The sequence below is a fragment of the Phodopus roborovskii genome, unplaced genomic scaffold (assembly GCF_943737965.1).
Source record: "Phodopus roborovskii unplaced genomic scaffold, PHOROB, whole genome shotgun sequence".
NCBI classification, from domain to species: Eukaryota; Metazoa; Chordata; class Mammalia; order Rodentia; family Cricetidae; genus Phodopus; species Phodopus roborovskii.
In genome coordinates this window covers 12,997,854-13,017,761 of record NW_026126636.1, presented here as the reverse complement: position 1 = coordinate 13,017,761, position 19,908 = coordinate 12,997,854, and the positions used below count along the sequence as shown (strand labels likewise).

Sequence of the window (19,908 nt, the reverse complement as noted above, 5' to 3'; positions counted from 1 at the left end):
AACTAAAAATTTGAGCAACAGTGGAAAGGCTACCATAAATGCCCTTCCCTGATCATGAGATCAATGACTAACTTATCCACCATCATAAAGCCCTCATCTGGAAGGGGACACCTATCTTCAAATGCTGCAAGGGGGTCATGGGATGTTTGCTTCTTGTAGCTACCTGGGGCCTCTCTCTAAAACAGTGCCCTGAGCACCATGGAAACCACTGCTCCTGGACTTGCAAGTCCCTCAGGAGACAGTCGGACCCATTGCCCCCCTTCCTGTAGTGTCCAGATGATGCTCAGAGCTGTGACCTTGGACTCAAAGGTGTTGGGAAGCCTCAGGAGAAGGGGATAAAACTTTTAATGGCTCTGGGATTTAGTGGCCACCCACCTTTAGCACCTCACGATCCTGATTATGCCCACAACCTGCCTGCCTAGTGTTCCCAGTGTGGTCTTAGCCTCAGGTCTTTGATCAAGGGCATTTCCTACATAAAAGCCCCCTTCACTGCAAGTCACTGCCCCATTTGGGGCTGTCCTGTCACTGGCTGTCTGGCGCCTAGCTAGTAGGATGTGGCTGTGTACTCTCCTTCCTGTTCTCTTTGGCTGTCCCTCTGGGTCTGCCCCTTCTCACCCAACAGCCTGGCTGTTGCCAAGGCAGAGGCCTCACTTTGACCGTCCTGGAGATATTATGGTGGGTGGCAGCTTCTCCGTCTTTCGATTCTCTAATAGTACTCTGTCTGACTTCACTGCCCCACCAGCTGAACTGCTTGCTTCGGGGTAAGTGCTGGATATGGGGTAGGTGTCTCTGAAATCCCAAAGCAGCTTTACAAGGTTGTGTGAAGCCTTGGACAAGGGTTGGTTCTCAGGATCCCAGCTAGATGGCCATAACCTTTCTCTGTGTACATATGCAGCAGGTCTGTTGTTTGCCTTTTCCATCACCTCTGTGTCTGTCTGTCAGTCATTCTTGTTTATAGCAGACTGAAATATAGGCTGCTCGTGTACTGGTTGTAATGAATGTGTTCCACAGGTCCAGTGGGTATTCTTGGTTCTTTTATACGTCCTTGTTTCTTAAAACAATGCCTAGACAGGTATGTTTGTTGAATGCATTAATGTGTAACTAATAGATCTTCCATCAGTTATCAGCCCCACAATTCCTCTCTACTGTATTCCTGTTTTTGATTATTTTTGTTTGTTTGTTTGCTTGCTTGCTTGCTTGTTTTTTTTTTTTTTTTTTTTTTTTGAGACAGGGTTTCTCTGCATAGCCCTGGAACTCTCTCTCTCTGTGACATGGCTGGCCTCAAACTCCAAGAGATCCCCTGCCTCTACCACTGGAGTTCTGGAAATAAAGGTGTGTACCACCACAGTCAGCTACTGTATTAATTTCACGTGTAATTTTTTTCTAAGAGTCTCATGTAGCCTCTAATTCACTAGGTAGTCAAAGATGACCTTGAATTTCTGAAGGTTTCCAATTATTCCTGTCTCTACCTACTGGGTGCTGGGATTATAGGTCTGTACCTCCACACTCAGTTTATGAGGTGATGCAGATGAAACTTACAAACTGAGCCATGGACACAACCCTTCCTTTGCCCATTTTTGTCCTAGCCTTTCCAGCTGTTGCACACAGTAGTTCCAACACAGTCTTTTTGGTTATTATTGGTTTTTAAATGTCTTTATTTAGTGTCATTTTTCTTAATTGGCTGCGTATGGAGTGTAGGACTCTACTTCTAGCACTCAGGGAGCTGAAACAGGAGTATTGATGATTTCAGGCCAGATTGGAGTCCATAATGTGACTTGAGTTAAAAATAGTTGTTAAGAGTGTTTTCTAAAGTAACTATGATCATTTTGTATTCAGTCACAAATGCAAGAGATTTTTCTCTTCTGCATTTTCACATTTAACATCACTTTAAATGACTAGTTTTATGAGACAGGATCTCACTTTGTGGTCTGACTAGCCTGGAATTCCTTGTGTAAGTTCTGGCTATCACAAACTCACTATCTTCCTACATCCCCAGCTTCAGGGCTGGAATCGCAAGTGTGTGTCATCATACCTGGATACCATGTTATTTTTTAAGCCAGTGAATAATAATTGTATGTAATGGGTACAGAGATGTATTTTAATAAATGTATACATTATGGAATTATTAATTAAGCTCCCCAAACAGACCCATCACTTTCCATACTTTTTTGGTGCTAATAACATTTAAAATCTAACATAGGAGACAGAGATGGGAGAATATGAAAGTGGAGGTCTTAGGGTCTGGGGAAATGTCTGAGTTGGTGATGTGTCTGCCGTGTAAGCATTAAGCCCTGAGTTTGATTCCAAGTGCCCATTTGAAATCATAGCATGTTTAGCATCTGTATCCCTGGTTAGGAGCAGAGAGACAGATTCTAAAAGTCACTGGCCAGCCAGATTATCTGAATGTATGAGTTCCAGGTTCGGTGAGATAAACTGTCTCAGAAAATGAGATGGAAGGGGGGCCAGGGCGATGGCACTCGGCATGCAAGGCTGATGGATGACCTCAATCTGAACCTTTCCTGAAACCCACATCAAGGCGGAAGGAGAGAATTGACTCACTAATTTTTTCCATGACCTCCATATGCTGCAGCATGTGTGGCTCTACGGACACATCATACAGACACATGCACACAACAATGTGCAGACACCTGCATCTGCCATGAGATCTTGTCTGCAGTGTTTGAGTCCTGTCCTGACCCAGCATTTCATATTTCTTCTCCCCTACTTCTGGCTCTTACTTTTAGCAATTCTGAAATAGATGTTAGTTACTAAATATTGTAGCCAGCCATGCTATGCAGTACTTTTTTCTCTGTTTCCTTGAGATAGAGGCTCTCTATCTAGTTCTGGCTATGTAGACCATGGTGGGTTCCAACTCAGGAAGATCACCTGCCTCTGCCTCCTGGGTGCTGGGATTAAACAAGTGTGCTACCAGCTTATTCAATAGATCTCCAGTTATCCCTCCCATATTCTGAAAGTCCCCCATCTGATTACTGTCTCCACACCACCTCTGGCTTCCCATGGAATATTCTGGACTGTGCTCCTGTGCACATCTGTGTACAAGTATTTGTGGAGATGTATGCTTTTCCTTGTGTCCCATGAGTCACTGTGTTTATTCTTGTCCCATTTACCACATCATGAGTAATAATATGGGCTTCTCTCTCCCTCAGAGTTTCCCAGTGGGGCTACCGGGTGGCCCAGAGTTTTGTCTTTGCCATCGAGGAAATTAATAGGAGTGCTCACTTGTTGCCTAATTTGACCCTTGGCTTCTCCATTCGAAACTCAGGGGATTCAGTGCATGGAGCCGTCCATGAGACTATGAGCCTGCTCACAGGGCAGGAGGAGCCCATCCCCAACTACACATGCCAACATCGCTCACCACTGGCTGCGCTGGTTGGGGACACAAGGTCATCCCTGTCTGTCTCCATGGCCAGACTTCTGGGGCTGTACAGGTTTCCCCAGGTGAGTTGCTCAAAGCCTTCTTAATTTGTGAGTATAGTACAGTTCCTCACTGTTGACAGTGAAAATGATGGTGGTGGTCACAGAAGTGAGCAGCTCTACTGTGGAGACAGGCTCCCTGCAAATATTCTTCATGCCCAACATGGTTTTCCTGCATGTATAGCTATATTAGACAAAACTATTATTCCCCTGCATTGACAAAAAACTGGGACTTTTTAAAATTAAAATGCATATTTAAAGGTTTTGGTGGTTTGAAAAATGGCTCCCAAACGCAGTGACACTATTAGAAGATGTGGCTTTGTTGGGGTAGGTGTGATCTTGTTGGAGGAAGTGTGTCAGTGTGGAGGTGGGCTTTGATGTCATCTGTGCTCAGGTTGACACTGCCCTTCCTGTTGCATGCCTATCAAGATGCAGAATTCTCAGCTCCTGTCCCAGGAACATGCACACCTACATTCTGCCATGTCCTGGCACGATGGCAATGGACTAAACCTCTGAAACTGTAAGCCATCCAATTAAATGTTTTCCTTTGGAAGAGTCGCCATGGTCATGGTTTCTCGTCACAGCAAAAGAAACACTGAGGCAACAATTTACTTTTTCCAAATGTGTATGAATATTTTGCCTTCATGTATAAATATATAGCATATGTGTGCCTGGGTTCCATGGAAGTCAGAAGAGGGCATTGCATTCCCTAGCACTGGAATCACTGATAGTTTTTAGCTGCCATTTGAGTGTTAGGGATTGACTCAGTTTGTAGGGTTTCTGAAATTTGTGTTGTTGTTGAATTCCAACTTTAAAGCATGCTAGTTTGATAAGATGCAGGGGACTATTCCAGTTTTGTTTTGTTTTGTTTTGTTTGTATCTGTTGGGTTTGTTATGTTGCCTCCTATGTGGCCGATTTTAGAGGAGCTGAGAAGAAGGTATATTCTTTTGTGTTTGGATGGAATGTTCTATAGATGTCTGTTAAATCCAATTGGGACATACCTTCTGTTAGTTCTTTTGTTTCTTTGTTAAGTTTCTGTCTGGTCCTGTCTAGTGGTGAGAGCGGGCTGTAGAAATCTCCCACTATTAGTGTGTGTGAGAGTCAGACCAAGCCTACCTGTGGTGCAGGAATAAAATATTAGGGACAGGTGAAGTACAGATGCTGAGAGGAGAGCAGGTAAAGCTACGGATCTGGGCTCCATTTCAGAAGCCACAGGACTGTGTCTGGGATGATCAGCAGTGAGGGGCACAGAGATTCTTCTAGAATCAGTACAATTCTCAGAGTAGGATGCTCAAGCCCATTTCTGAAAATTATTAATGTTTTAAAACTTAATATACATTTAGGTGCGTATGTCTGTTGAGTCTATGCCACAGATACAGGAGGAAGCCGGGGAAGGATATCTGATTTCCTGGAGCTGGAGTTACAGCAAATGTGATCCACCTGATGTGGGTGCTGGGAATTGAACTTGGGCCTCTAAAAGACCCACAAGGACTTTCAACTGCAGAGCCATGTCTCCACTCTCCTCCTTCTACATTTAATCCAGACCATCAGCCCACACCTCAGTCCTGATCTCATCCACTCTTTATTTCCTGGCTCTTCCCTGACAGGTCAGTTACTCATCCTCACTACCCAGCCTCAGTGACAAGATCCAGTTCCCATCTTTCTTGCGGACCCTGACTAGTGACCTCAGATCATCTCTTGCAGTGACCCAGCTGATAATTCACTTTCGGTGGTCCTGGGTGATCATTCTGGCCCATGACGATGATTTTGGGCAGCAGGCCAGCTCTCTGGCCAATCAGGAGCTGAGCCCAGCCGGTGTGTGCATTGAGTACACTCTCCATGTCCCTTCCCATGAGTCCTTGGGGAAGATTGAAGAGATTGCCCAGAAGATGCAGAAATACACAGCCAGGGTTGTTCTGGTTTTCCTAAGCAATTCTAATTTCCAACTCATCCTGTATGGCTTACTGGACACCACTGTGTCAGGCCAAGTCTGGGTCAGCAAGGGCACTCTACACATGGCACTAGCCCTGGCCATTCCAGGCATTTCCCAGGTACTGCATAGCACATTTGGTCTTCTGTACCACAGCAGCAGTGCAATTGGCTTCCCTGAGTTTCTTGGTCACCTGCGCCCCAGCCAGGCCCCAGGAGACGTGTTCATAAAGAAGTTCTGGGAGTCTACCTTTGATTGTACATGGCCCCACCAGAGCAGCCCAGTAATAGAGGGTGTTCAGTTGTGCTCAGGAAATGAGAGTCTGAAAAACAAGCTGTACCCTTTCCAAGAAGTGAGTAAAATTGATGCTGCTTACACAGCTGTCTACAGCATTGCCCATGCTCTGCAAGATATGATTGACTGCGAGCACCAGGATGGGAAAGGTAGAGATTCCCAGGCCTTCCAGCACTGGCAGGTAAGAGAGGCAGTTGTGCAGGGATGGATGGGGAAGAGGACTTTGGTTCTGACTAAGCTGTAGAGGTGAAGCTGACTATATGCTTTAGCAACTGACAGGCATCTTAGAAGGAATAATGGACAAGTATTCCAAGGTAGCATGTGATCTCAGATGAGTCCATTCCCTGGGTATTGCCTGACTTAATAAATAGAGGATGCCTAGTGAAAATTAGTATTCCTAAGAACAGTAAATAGATTTTTTAATATCCCAAATTTAAGCTTTGATAAACAGTGGGTGAGTTTTAGTATAATCATGCTGCAAATCAGAATTTCAAACTGATATCAAATGCCATTTCTTTTTTATTTTTCCTTCTTTTGGTGTATGGTATATGAATGTGAACACGTGTGTGTGTACATGGAAGTGCATATGGTGGGGTGCACACTCATGCATACATACATGTGGGAAGGCCTGGGGATGATGAGAATTCACCTTTCAATCACTAAACTCCAGAAATTGTTGATGTGTCTAGTCTTGGTAGCCAGCTTGTACTGTGCATCTCCTTTCTCCACCTTTTTTGTGTTTGTACTATTATAGCTTTTATCTTAGTATTTTTTTTATTGAGCTATATGTTTTTCCCCACTTCTCCCTCCCCTTCTGACCTCTCACTTTCCACCCTCCCCCGTGTCCCCTACATTCCCTATTTACTCAGAGGTTCTTGTATTTTTCCCCTTCCTAGGTGGATCCATGTATGTCTCCTGGAGTCCTCTTTGTTACTTTGTTCTCTGGGCCTCTAGGCTGGTTGTCTTTGCTTTATGTCTAATAAAGTTCATATTATATTTGTCTTTCTGGGTCTGGGTTACCTCACTCAGGATGGCTTTTTCCAGTTCTATCCATTTGCCTGCAAATTTCAAGATGTCATTGTTTTTTAAAACTGAGTAGTACTCCATTGTGTAAATGTACCACATTTTCCTTATCCATTCTTTGTTTGATGGACATCTAGGTTATTTCCATGTTCTGGCTATTACGAATAATGCTGCTATGAACATTGTTGAGCAAATGTTCTTGTGGTAGAATTGAGCATCCTTAGGGTATATGCCCAAGAATGGTAATGTTGGATCTAGAAGTAGATTGATTCCCAATTTTCTTTGAACCACTATGCAGATTTCCAAAGTGGTTGTACACGTTTGCACTCCCACCAGCAATGGAGGAGTGTTCCCCTTTCTCCACATCCTTTCCAGCTTAAGCTGCCATCAGATTTTTTTGATTGTAGCCATTCTGATCAGTGGAAGGTGATATCTCTCAAATTTGTTTTGATTTGCATTTCTCTTATGACTAAGGATGTTGATCATTTCTTTAAGTATCTTTTGGTCATTTGAGATTACTCTGTTGAGAGGGTTTTGTTGTTGTTGTTTTAGATCTGAACCCCATTTTTTATCAGATTATTTGGTAGTTTGATGTTTAGCTTCTTCATCCATCTGTCAGATGTTGGGTTAGTAAAGATCTTTTCCCATTCTGTAGGGAGCTGCTTTGTCTTGTTGACCATGTCCTTTGCAATCCAGAAGCTTCTCAGTTTCAGGAGGTCCCATTTATTCATTGTTTCTCAGTGTCTGTGTTACAAGTGTTATATTTAACAAGTGGTTTCCTGTACCAACACATTCAAGGCTACTTTCCAATTTCTCTTCTATGAGATTCAGTGTGGTTGGTTTTACATTGAAGTCTTTAAACCATTAGTACTTGAGTTTTGTGCATGGCGATAGATATAGATCTATTTCCATTCTTTTACATGTCAGCATCCAGTTACGCCAGCACCGTTTGTTGAAGATACTCTCTTTTTTCCATTGTATAATTTTAGCTTCTTTATCAAAAATCAGGTGTTCCTAGGTGAGGGAGTGAGTGAATTGATGTCAGGGTTGATGCTTCAAGGCTTCTTGCTCAATTGCTGACACTTGTCTCCAAGCTTCAAATCCCAGGCTGTAATTAGAGATGGGCTGTTACATCCCTTTGACATTTAGTTGGGGTCAGAGGTTTGAATTCTCATCCTCAATGTTTTATGACAGGTGGTTTAGTCATGGAGCCACCTCCTAAGCCCTTACTTATTTTTCTATTTTAAAAATATTATTAATAATTTAATACATGTATATAATACAGTTTGGTCATTTTGTCCCCAGTCTTTATATCTTCCTTCCTTCCTTCCCTCCTTTCTATCCATCTATCTTTTTTCTCCAAGCAACTCGGGGTAGCATAGATTCAGATTTTAAGAAGATCCCTGAAAGATATGATGAGGTCAACAATGAGAGTGGTGGCTAAGAAAGGGGTATGTTTTCATCACCATCATTCAGGTGACCTGAATTTCTACTATGTCCCTGGTAAAGATACACATGGTTGGAAACTCCAAGGACAATGATAGTTGTTGGCATTTTGGTTGATGGCGACAGATTAAAATTTACAGAAGGCATGTTGGTGGGCCATACCTGTCATGCTAGCCTTCAGGATGTTGAGGCCAACCTGGTCTACAAAGCAAGAGCCTGTCACACTAAAAAAAAGGGTGATTGTCAAAATGTCTGTGTGTACTCTATGATGACAATATAATAAAGTAAATTCAGTGGGGAGTGAGTGAATGGAAATGACAGGCTGGAGAAGTGATTTCTGTCTGGATTTATGAGTTCCAAACAAGAATAAGAGAAGTCTCATCATGGAAAGAAGTGATATCATCGCAGGAGGCAGGGACAGCATGTGTCAAGACTCTAGAACGGAGACAAATAGGAGACCATCATGTATGGGACTGACGAATTGTGGGAAACTGGTCAGAGTGATTGGGTGGTCGAGGTGGGCAGGGGCCAGTCTGTGGAAGTCTTGCTAGGGTTTGGAGTCTACATAGAGTCATGGGAAGACTGAAGACAGTAGTGCAAGGCCAAATGAGATCCTGGTGCAGGAATCACATTGTCATGTTTGGGGGGTTTAATTTTAAGGCTGTTGAGAAGTCTCAGTGGGTAAAGGCTCTTGTCTCCAAGCATGAGTTGGATTCCTGAGTACCACATGGCAGCAGAAAGAGAGAACATTCCTGAGAGTTGTTTTCTGGATTCCATAACATGACATACACACACACACACACACACACACAGAGAGAGAGAGAGAGAGAGAGAGAGAGAGAGAGAGAGAGAGAGAACTAGGTTTAAAAATGATGTGGATTAAGTTTTATTAATTATTACTTTCTGAAGATGGACCATGTTCCCGAGTCCCTGAAAATATCACAGGTATTTGTTTTTCCTCATGCCTAATGGGCCCAGTCCATGGTTGAAATGACTGTATCATTGCATAGGTGAATGGCATGTGGTATTTTGGACAAGACTCCAGACTGGCCGTGGTTGATCTACAATGTCTCCCTTCCTTCTTCAGCTGCTTCACGCCCTCAGGAAGGTGCACTTCAAAACTCCTGATGGAAGTGAAATTATGTTTGATGCTAATGGAGATTTGGTCACAAAATTTGCCATTTTCCAAGGGCAGAAGACCCCCGAGGGTGTATTTCACTTAGCTCACGTAGGAATGATCAACCCTCAAGTCTCTTCGGGTAATAAAATGATGGTCCATTTGAAGGAGGATCTCCAAGTAAGTTGCCTGATTGCACAGTTGACTATTTTCCTAGTGTGTTAAAGTCATAGGGAAATCCCAGTTCTGGAGGTCCTCATTGCTACATGTGCATGAAGTTGATGCAATTCTAGATTAGGCCAGTCAGTTATAACTGGCTGTGCTGTTTACATCATAAGAGTTCTTTCTCTGAATGATATTGATTAACAATAAAAATGAGAATATAAAAGCTGTGTATTGGGAGATGGCTCAGTGGTTAAAGTATTTGTTTCTGCAAATAAAAGGACCAGACTTTGGATCTCTAGAATACTGAATGGGCAGTGGAGTTCTCCTGTAGTTTCAGCCTTGGAAGGTGGAGATAAGGAGATGCCCATAGTAAGCTGGCTAGTAAGACTAGCCCTATCAGAGACTTTGGGTTTTCCTTTGAGCCTCTGCCTCAGTGAAAACTGTGAAGAAGCCATTGAGGATGGTTCTCAGCATTAACCGTGGGCCTTCACATGCAATTGTCCATAACTGAACATGAGCCCACATAGATTTACAAATGCACATACACATATTTATACTGTACCCACAAAAAATGGGGGAAAAGTATACCAGGCTCACAAATAGAATGAGAATTTGCAGCTGTTGCTCCCTTGGGAGTGTTTCAGTGTCTGTGTTCAGGACCAGCTTTGAGAAGAGGAAGATAATGACCCACTATGTTAAACACATTTACAGGGGCCTTGTGGAAAATGGATGCAACAGACACCCAGTTTACTTGCTAAGTTGATTTATTTCAGCTCCCATAACAAGTACCTGAGAAACAGTTTGAAGTGAGGAAAAGATTTAATTGCCTCATGGTTTGAGAGACCCATGGTCAGATGCAACCATTGCTTTGGGGGGGGTGTGGTTGAGGCAGCATGATATGGCAGCAGGCTTGTGTGGTAGAAGAGTTTGCCGAGTTTGTGGGGCACAGATGTGGGGAGGTAGAGAGCTTGATGGATAGGTAAACAAGTTACATCTTACCTGTGTACAGTCCCAGTGACTCACTCCCTCCAACTAGGTCCCATGTTCTATTTTCAGTATATACACAGTTCATCAAAATGTGTATCCACTGAGTAATTAATGCATTGATTATGTGAGAGGTGTTGTCTTAGGGTTTTCTATTGCTGTGAAGAGACACCATGGTCATGGCATCTCTTATAAAGGAAAAACATTTCATTAGGTGGCTGATATTTTCAGACATTTATTTAGTTCATTTTCATTGAAGTGGGACCTTGTGGCATGCAGGCAGACATGGTAGTGGAGAAAGAGCATAGATTCCCACATCTGGACCTGTCAATAACAGGAAGTTAGCTGGGACACTGGGCATGTCTTGAGCATACATGAGACCTCAAATTCTATCTCCACAGTAACACACTTCCTCCAACAAGGCCACACCTATTCCAACAAAGCCACACCTCCTAATAGTGCTCCTCCCTATGAGCTTCTCCCTATGTATGAATTACATTCAGCCACCACATTCTACTCCATGGTCCCCTAAGCTTGTACAGTATCATAATGTAAAGTGCATTTAGTCCAATTTCCAAAGTTCTCACCATCTATCACAGTTGAAATAATGTTTCAAACCCTGAAGTTCAAAGCCTCTGCAGAGGTTAATGCCAACTCTTAACTGTAATCTCCTATAAAAATCAAAGTAAAAAAAAATACAGATCACACACTTCCAACATATAATAGTACAGGATGCTACATTAGCGTTCCAAACCATTTAAAAGGGACATAGTGAGGAAATAATGGAGGAAAGAAAAATTGAAAACCAGATGGGCAAACTATAAACTGCATCTTCATGTTAGATATCAAAATGCACTTTCCAACTCTGTTGACTTCAATACACTTCTGTCTCTTGGGATGGTACCACTCCATTTTAGTAGATTTCCTCAGCAGACATCCCCAGGCTCTGGCATCTCCGAAATGTTTGGGTCTCCAGGGCAATCCAGGCTTCACATTCACAGCTTCACACAATGGCCTATCTAGGCCTCCATTTACGGTCTACCCTGACAGAGTCCTGTCCTCCAAGACTTTCCTTAGTCTCAGAATAAAATTCTATAACCTCTTTCTCCTATCCTTAATATCATAACCATGTGACCAAGCTTTCAAGTTCTGCTTGTTATTTGGGCTGGAATATGGCCACTTCATTCAATTACATCTTCACAAGCTTTCTGTTTTTGACAGTTCTATTCACCAACTAAGATTGACTGTCCTAAAACTTGATCTGTAGATCTGCCTGGTTTCAAACTCAGAGATCTGCCAGCATCTGCCCTCTAGGATCAGGGATTAAACGTGTGCACCACAACATCTGACTCTAAGCTTTTTTTTTATTTAATTTTATATAACAAAGTCCAATTAAATGAAAACAAACATTTATACACAATATTTGGGAATTTGGGCATCGTTCTTTCCAAACTACTTCCTGCTGGTAAGGGCGCTGTCTTGGGGGATTCGAAGAAGATTCAGATATCCTAGCTGTAGTCTGTAGGGCTGTTTTGTCCAGCTGTTTGGAATGTAGGATCAGCTTGTACTCTGTTTCAGGCGGTCTGGTGTGATCAAATCACATTAGTCTGTAAGGAGTCCACATCTTATCATTTTCTGTGGAAACAAAAATGACTCTAAGCTTTTTAAAAATTCTTTTCAGGAGTTGGAAACTTAGCTGGGAGGGATCTTGCCCTGATACCACACTCTCTTTATTCCATTTCTTAATCTGTTTATCACCTTGAACATGGGACTTAGCTCAATTTCAGTTCCTGGTGATCATTTTCTCCTCAGATTTTAGATTTTGTTTTCTTTCTTGTTCAGGTTGCTCCTTTTCATTATAAATCTTCATTACAATTAACACAACTAAACACACAACAAAATATATATTAGGCTTTTTGTGATTTCTCCTGCCAAAAGAATTAATCCAAAACCCTCCACATTAGCCTCAGGCAGACTTTGGACAAGGGCAAAAAGTAGCCACCACATTATTCACCCAAATATCCTAAGAACCCCAAGAACAATCTCTAGGCCACACATTCCTATTCTTCTCCTCTGAAGCTTCTTGAGCCATGCCACAGTTCATCTAATCATACTCAGCACCTTGGTCTTCCATGCCCCTACTAGTATGTCCCATTAAGCAGCACCCACAGCTTTCAACTCCTTTACTAATCTACTCTCCCACAGTCCATATTTCTTCAAACAAAAGCATAGTCCAAACCTATCACTTCAATATCCTAGTGCCAGGTACCAACTTATGTCTTAATTGGGGTAATTTTTATTGCTGGGAAGAGACACCATGACCACTGTTTTTGGTTGTTTTTGTTTTACTTTTTTACTCTTTTGGCTCTTTGCTCTTTGAGGTGCCTAACACCCAGCTACCAAATTAATGCATGTGGAGACTTATTCTTTCTTATAAATTCCCAGTCTTAACTTGACCTACTTCTAGGCAGATCTTCTTAACTTAAATTATCCCATCTACATTTTGCTTCTGGGCTTTCATCTTTCTCTATTCCTGTATATCTTTCTTTACTTCTTTCTATGAGACTTGCTGTGTAGCTGGGTAGGGGGAACGTGATGGCCTTCTTCTTCCATTTTTCTTGCTCCTTAATCTCTACCTCCAGATTTCTCATCCCATTTATTCGGTCTTCCCCTCAGCCCCAACTATCCCTCTCCTACCTTGCCACATTATAGACCAACCAGGTGTTTTGGATGAACAAAGTACACAGCATCACCGGGTTAAACAAATGCAACATAAAAGAATGCACCACATATGTGCATAATTAAGCAAATGTTCCACAGCATAAACAAATGTAATACATCTTAAACTATTCTACAAGAGACCATGGCATCTCTTATGAAGGAAAAACATTTAATTGAGGTGGCTTACATTTTCAGAGTTTTAATCCATTATTTTCTTGGTGCAACATGGTGGCATGCAGGCAGACATGAAGCTGGAGAAGGAGCTGAAAGTCCTAGATCTTGACCTGCAAGCAACTGGAAGTGAACTGGGTCACTTGGTGACTTGAACATATATGATACCCCAAAGACCCCACCTTCACAATGACACACTTCCTCCAACAAGACCATACCTATTGCAACAAAGCCACATCTCATAACAGTGCCTCTCCATGTGAGTCTGTGGGGGCCAATTACACTCAAACCACCAGAGTCATTAGGATGAAATTATTCTTTAAATCCCCTACCAGGTAACCAGTGGTCCAACACTGGAAACTTTGGGAAACACTGAGATTCAAACCCTGACATTTATTAACAAATGTAGAAGCAGTGTTGAGATAGGTATGTCTACATGTGGAGCTGCTGTATAGAAATGTCTCAGCTTTCTGCCTTATGACAGTGGACAAAGAGTCCCCTCCTCTGAAACTTTGTGTAACTTTGTTTTGATGGCATCTCCAATCAATGGTAGCCTTAAGGCTTTCCACATGACAACGAGGTTCTATTCTTAGATTTCTCAAGCATAAATGCTAAGTATTTATAGGATCCTTTTGAAGAACCTTTCAATGGCCTTCATCTGGGGAGGGTTTTTGTTTTGTTTTCTGTTTTTTGTTGTTGTTGTTGTTTGCTGTCTTCTGTTGTGGCAGAGATGTCAGCATCCCACACTTCATTCTTCATAATCCTTGCCTGGAGGTGGAGCTATGTTAAGAGAAACTGAGTTATCTTTGGCAGGTCCAAGGTCAATGAGAGGACCACTGAGTATGCTGTGAAAGGTGTATGTGTGTGTGTGTTAAGCGAGTTAATAACTACAATTTGTCTCTTATTGAAACTGGATGCTACTTTATTATTAGAGTCAAAAATTTAAACCTTAGCAGCTTCAGAGAGGGAGACTGAGAAAAGTAATAGAGACAGCCATGTCTTCTGAGTTAGACATGAGTACATCAAGTAGCCACCAGGCAGTTGGGAGTTCAGAGAAAGAGAAATCTAAAGGCATGAGAAAAGTATGCACAGGCTATGGACTTTTGTAATGGTTTTGAATACTTACAGTTGTATTTTAAGTTTTATTTTGCATTCATGGAAGTTTCCTAGCATGTATACTTATATAGTATATGCATGCCTGGTGCCTGTACAGGCCAGAAGAGGGCATTGGATCTTCTGGAAGTGGAGAACAGTGTGTGCTGCTATATGAATGCTTGGAATGGAATTCTGTTCCTGTGGAGGAGCTGCTTGTCCTCTGAATGACTGAGCCTTCTCTCCTTACTCTTTACCTTCAATTGTTGATGAGGCTGCCCCAGAGAGACTGGAGAGACAACACATCAAACTGTTCTGTTTTCTCATCCCTTTGTCAAGAAAGCCCGATGTAGCCCTTCCTCTATTACACTCAAAGGTACCTCTCTTCCAGTCTGGCATCTGCTGGAATAGACATGTTTTCTGTAAGGCATCTGACTAAAGAGAGGAAACTCTCGTATTCTGGTACTCATGGTGAGGTCAAGCATGTGTGTCCCTGCAGAGTCACTGGTGACACTATGCTCACTGTTACTAGGTGCCCACCTCTGTCTGCAGTGAAAGCTGCCTTCCAGGGTTCAGCCAAGTGCCCAGGCTGGGAGCCCCCCAGTGCTGTTTTGATTGCAGTCTTTGCCCCGAGGGACAGTTTGCAGACAAAAAAGGTAAGGGCATGTGGAGCTGGAATCTCAGAGTCAACAGGACACTGTGAGCCTCCTGTATTTATCCATCATCTTAGTTATGTTCTACTTATGTGAAGAGACACCACAACCAAGGCAGCTTCTAATGGAAAAGCATTTAACTGGGGCTTCCTTATAGTTTCAGAGGGTGAGTCCATGACCATCATGGCAGAAAGCCTGGCATCAGGCAAGCAGGCTTGATAGTAAATCAGTTTGCTGAGATGTTACATTCTAATCCACAGGCAGCAGGCAGGTAGATAGGCCTTGTGTGGAAATTTGAACTTTCAAAGGCCGCTCCCATTGACTCTCTTCATCCACTTGCCAATCTAACCCACCAATTCACCAACTAGGAACTAAACATTCAAGTATATGAGCCTAGGGGGATCGTTCTTAGTCAAAACACCACTCCCAGTCATCTACAGAGGCTTCCCAGTGTTTGCTTTTCTGTGAAGTACCAGCCAGAAGACTACTCTTATAATTGTTCTTACTTAAATGCTGTATTGACACAGAGAAGTGAATGAACCCTAATTGTGCTGCATAATGAATTCACCTCTAGCAAACACTGCACATCCTTGACCCCTGGACCACTAAACCTTATAGACCTACTTCTATAAGCTTTAGTGGTCCCTCAATAGATCTGTGACTTCTGCTGACACTGATGAATTTCACTTACATTTAAAACCTCCAATGAGTGGAATTGTATGGTGATTCACAACCAAGTGTAATTCCAGTTATAGGGGAAATGATGACGTCTTCTGATTCCACAGGAACCACGCATGCACATCATTTCCATACAAATGTACAGGAAAAAACACTCAACAGGTAAAATAAGTAATTACAAAAGAATAAGCTGCAGAGACTGGTGAACTGGATGATCAGTTAAAGTACTCACTGTCAACCCTAACAGTGTAAGTTCAGTGCCTGGGACCCACATGGTAGAAGGAGAGCACCAAATTCCTGAAAGGCGTACTTGCACACCTTGGCATGCCTGAGCCCATAGAGACATACACACAAAATATACAAATAAGTTTGATTAGAAAACTGAGGTAGGGGAAATGATTAAGAAATACTTTCCATGATGATCTCTGTCTCCACATGCATGTGCACCCACTAACATGTGTGCACACAAAAAGCTGCACACACAGAAACTCACATATTTAGGTATCCCGGTGGAGAGGTATAAATCACAGAACTTAAGAGATTGTGGAAGGAGGCTTAGAAATTCACGGCTTACTTAGCCTGAGTTACATGAGACCCTGCGAGAAGATAGAAACAAAATCCCTCACAGAAAAGTGTAGCCTGTGCAGTTTTCTCCTCTGTGCTTTATTTCTAATATCACCCATCCCACCTATGGTCACCAAGACTAATTCATAAATACACAAACCGACAGTTAGGCTGTAAGAGCAGTTAGTGCCTGGGACACCTTCCTTCCTAGCTGATGCAGTTAGCGTGGTGTTGTAAAAATGTGTCTGTGTGTCTCCCATAGACATGAAGAGATGTCTTCCATGCCCCGAGGAGCAGTACTCGAGCCATAGCAGAGACCACTGCCTGCCCAGGACAGAGCTCTTCCTGGCCTTTGAGGAACCTCTGGGATTCCTGCTGGCTTCGGTGGCACTCTTCCTGGCCGGTCTGGCCGCCCTGGTTCTGGGAGTGTTCCTGAAGCACAGGGACACCCCTGTGGTCAGGGCCAACAACAGAACCCTCAGCTACGTACTCCTGACGTCGCTCTCCCTCTGTGCCCTGTGTGCCCTGCTGTTCCTTGGCCGCCCCAGTGTGACCACATGCCTCCTCCGTCAGACCACCTTTGCTGTGGTGTTCACGGTGGCCATCTCCTGTGTTCTAGCCAAGACTCTCACAGTGGTCCTGGCTTTCAGGGCCACCAAGCCTGGGGGCAGGATCCAGGTTTGCCTGAGCCCCGGAGCTCCTACCTCAATGGTCCTCGTCGCTTCCTCCATGCAGGTCGTTCTCTGTGGGCTCTGGTTGGCCACCTCTCCACCGTTCCCAGAAAGGGATATGGTCTCAGAGCCCCAGCACACTGTCATTCGGTGCCAGGAGGGTTCTGGCACTGTCTTCCTCTGTGTGCTGGGCTACTTAGGGCTCCTGGCAGGGGGCACCTTCTCCGTGGCCTTTCTGGCCAGGGGCCTGCCAGATGTCTTCAACGAGACTAAGTTCCTGACCTTCAGCATGCTGCTCTTCTGCAGTGTCTGGACAACCTTCCTGCCTCTGTACCACAGTGCCCGGGGCAAGGCCACTGTAGCTGTAGAGATCTTCTCCATCCTGGCCTCCACTGCTGGGCTTCTGGGTGGCATCTTCATCCCCAAGTGCTACATCATCCTGCTGAAACCAGAGAGGAACACCCCTGCCTGGCTAAGGCAAAACCTCCAGGCACAGCAGGATCGGCAGAGTGAGATCCTCCAAACAAGGTGTCTCCCCAGGTCCATACCACACAACTTCGTGATGTAGTCCTTGGGGGAGTCACCAGGACCAGCCATGTGATTTTTGGCTCACTGTTTCACTGTGCATTATCGAGGTTAAATAAGGATCAGGATAAACAAATAGGCCGAATAGATGTTTATTCAGGGAGAAATAACTTACAACCTAGACAGATGAACACCAGGAAATTCAACCCGATCCTCTCCTGTCCCAGTCACGCCAGAAAGAGAGCCTTTCCTCGCTCCTTCCGAACTCCTTCCACAGGTCACTCCGCCCATGGCTCCACCCCCCAATGGGCGTGGTCAGTGCCACAGACGGACTATCTCACTACAGTGCATCAGTGGCATTTAAAAATCAGATCAAGATAGAGTGAGATATTTTGAACAAAAAAAAAAAAAAAAAAACTCATGACTGTCAGTCGATGGTGGACACATAGATGGTCAATCACTAGTCTCTCTCTATGTATTACAAAAATCCATCACAATTATGGTCATTTGAAAAGGGGAGCTGGCAAGATGGCCCAGTGGGTTGATACATTTACCATTAAGCATGGTAACCTGAGATTGATACTCAAGACCCAATGTTGGAAGGGGAGGACTGACACCACTGGTTGTTGTGCGAGCTCTGCGTTGCTAATAAAGCACACACTCCCCCATGTGCATACACACATATTATGAATGCCAAAGTGTGAAAAGGGTGATGATGGTGATACCAAGCGTTTCTGGGGGGGGGGGTGAGGAATTGACACGGAGATCATTGATCTCTTTTGCTTTGAGAGGGCCAGTACTGAGAACTGAACCTTTCACTGAGAGTTCCTTCACAGACTTAACTTTGTGATTTAGCTACCCTACTCTTAGATACATGTCCATGATAAATAGAAACATGTCTACCAACAGTGTAAATGAATTCTCAGAGAAGCATTATTTATGCCCTAAAATTGAAAAAAATCGTAATGTGTAGCACGGATAATAAAAACCCACAGACAGATATTGTGGTTCAAGCTGAAGCTCAGAAAAGCAAAGCAGCCAAGACAACAGAGAACTCTTACCTCTTCCAAGGCAGGGCAATCTCATCCTTAACATGGCTGGAGACTAATTGGCTGGTCTGAGACCCTGCTCCTGCCTTATATTCCTCTCTAGTACTAGGATTAAAGGTGTTTGCCACCACTGCCCAGCTCTATAATTAACAAATGTGGCTGCTGGGGTTAAAGGTATGTATCACTACTGCCTGTCCTCTACAGCTGTGTCTAGATTTTCACCCTGATCTTCAGGCAAATTTTATTAGTCATAAACAATATATCACCACATAAATGTTTTTCAGTTGCTGAATGCTTGGTAGGACTCACTCACCACTAGGACATTGTTTGCCAATGAGAAATAAATATAAAAAGAATACTGATTGGTATATGGTTAAACCCTGAGACTGTTTCACTCAGTTAAGGGATACAGACAATAAAAATAATGGATTTTAATATTCCATTTTATGAAATATCCTGAAAAATTAAGTTCATAACGACATACATTAGACTAGTGGTTTCTTGGGGCTTATGGAGATAGGGATTGGAGGCGAGGGGTGTAGACTAAAGTGTACAGCATTTCTTCTGGGAGTGAGGAAGAGCCACCATTTATTTGGTGAGGCTGTAGATGTGGCTCAGTGGTTCAGAGCTCTCACTGCTCCTCCTGAGCACCCAGTCTGGTTGTCAGAACCCATGTCAGGCAGCTCACAGCCACCTGTCAATCCATCTTCACAGGATCCAACGCCCTGGCCTCTGTGTGGGTCCGCACTCAGGTGCTCATACTGCACCCATGCTTAATCAAAAGTGATTTGGTAATGGTTGGAAGACTCCCCCAATATGCTAAAGATCACTGCATTGTCACCTCATTTTATTTATTTGTTTGTTTGTTTGTTTGTTTGTTTATTTGGGACAGGATCTTTCCACATCATCCAGGCTGGCTTCAAATTTATAGCAATCCCACTGTTTCACTCTCCTGAGTGCTGGGATTTTAGGTCATCTAGAATATTGCATAATGTAAATGGATAAATTGTACAGTATGGGAGTTATTTCTCAGTAAAACTGGTATTAAAAAATAATTATCCATGAATTACAGACTGTGAACTTCCATTATTTTCTGAATTCTAAGAAAAGGTGGAACTTTTTAAAGTGAAAATTAAGTAACGTTATGCTGCAATGATATTGAAGTGGAGTTATTGCTGCTTTAAATTGTATTTATTCATTGATTGACAGACTGGTGTGCACATGTCTGTCCATATTTTTGGACATGCAATTGCCAAAGCACTATGTGGAGATGAGAGCATAAGTTTCAGGAGTCATTTCTCTCCTCCAACCATGTGGTACCTGGAGATTTAACAAGGGTGGTCAGCCTGCCTTTACTTGCTAATGTGCTGAGCCATTGTTTTGGCTCTA

General features: G+C 43.2%; 1 protein-coding gene across 1 annotated transcript; it reads left to right on the top strand.

Annotated features, from left to right (window-relative positions):
• Positions 1 to 552: 552 nt before the first annotated feature.
• LOC127238972 (vomeronasal type-2 receptor 26) lies at positions 553 to 17,567 on the top strand. Its single transcript, XM_051207765.1, has 6 exons — positions 553 to 761; positions 3,168 to 3,459; positions 5,044 to 5,841; positions 9,217 to 9,426; positions 14,912 to 15,035; positions 16,537 to 17,567. The coding sequence occupies exons 1-6, from the start codon at positions 553 to 555 to the stop codon at positions 17,511 to 17,513; spliced, it is 2,610 nt and encodes an 869-aa protein (XP_051063722.1). The 3' UTR covers positions 17,514 to 17,567.
• The last annotated feature ends 2,341 nt before the right edge of the window (positions 17,568 to 19,908 follow it).

What these genes read in the sequence shown, in the direction of transcription:
- LOC127238972 (XM_051207765.1), top strand. Translation starts at nt 553, where the DNA reads ATGTGGCTGTGTACTCTCCTTCCTGTTCTCTTTGGCTGTCCCTCTGGG. An exon ending in GGCTGTACAGGTTTCCCCAG is followed by an intron (nt 3,460 to 5,043) that starts GTGAGTTGCTCA and finishes CTTCCCTGACAG; the next exon opens with GTCAGTTACTCATCCTCACT. An exon ending in ATTTGAAGGAGGATCTCCAA is followed by an intron (nt 9,427 to 14,911) that starts GTAAGTTGCCTG and finishes CACTGTTACTAG; the next exon opens with GTGCCCACCTCTGTCTGCAG.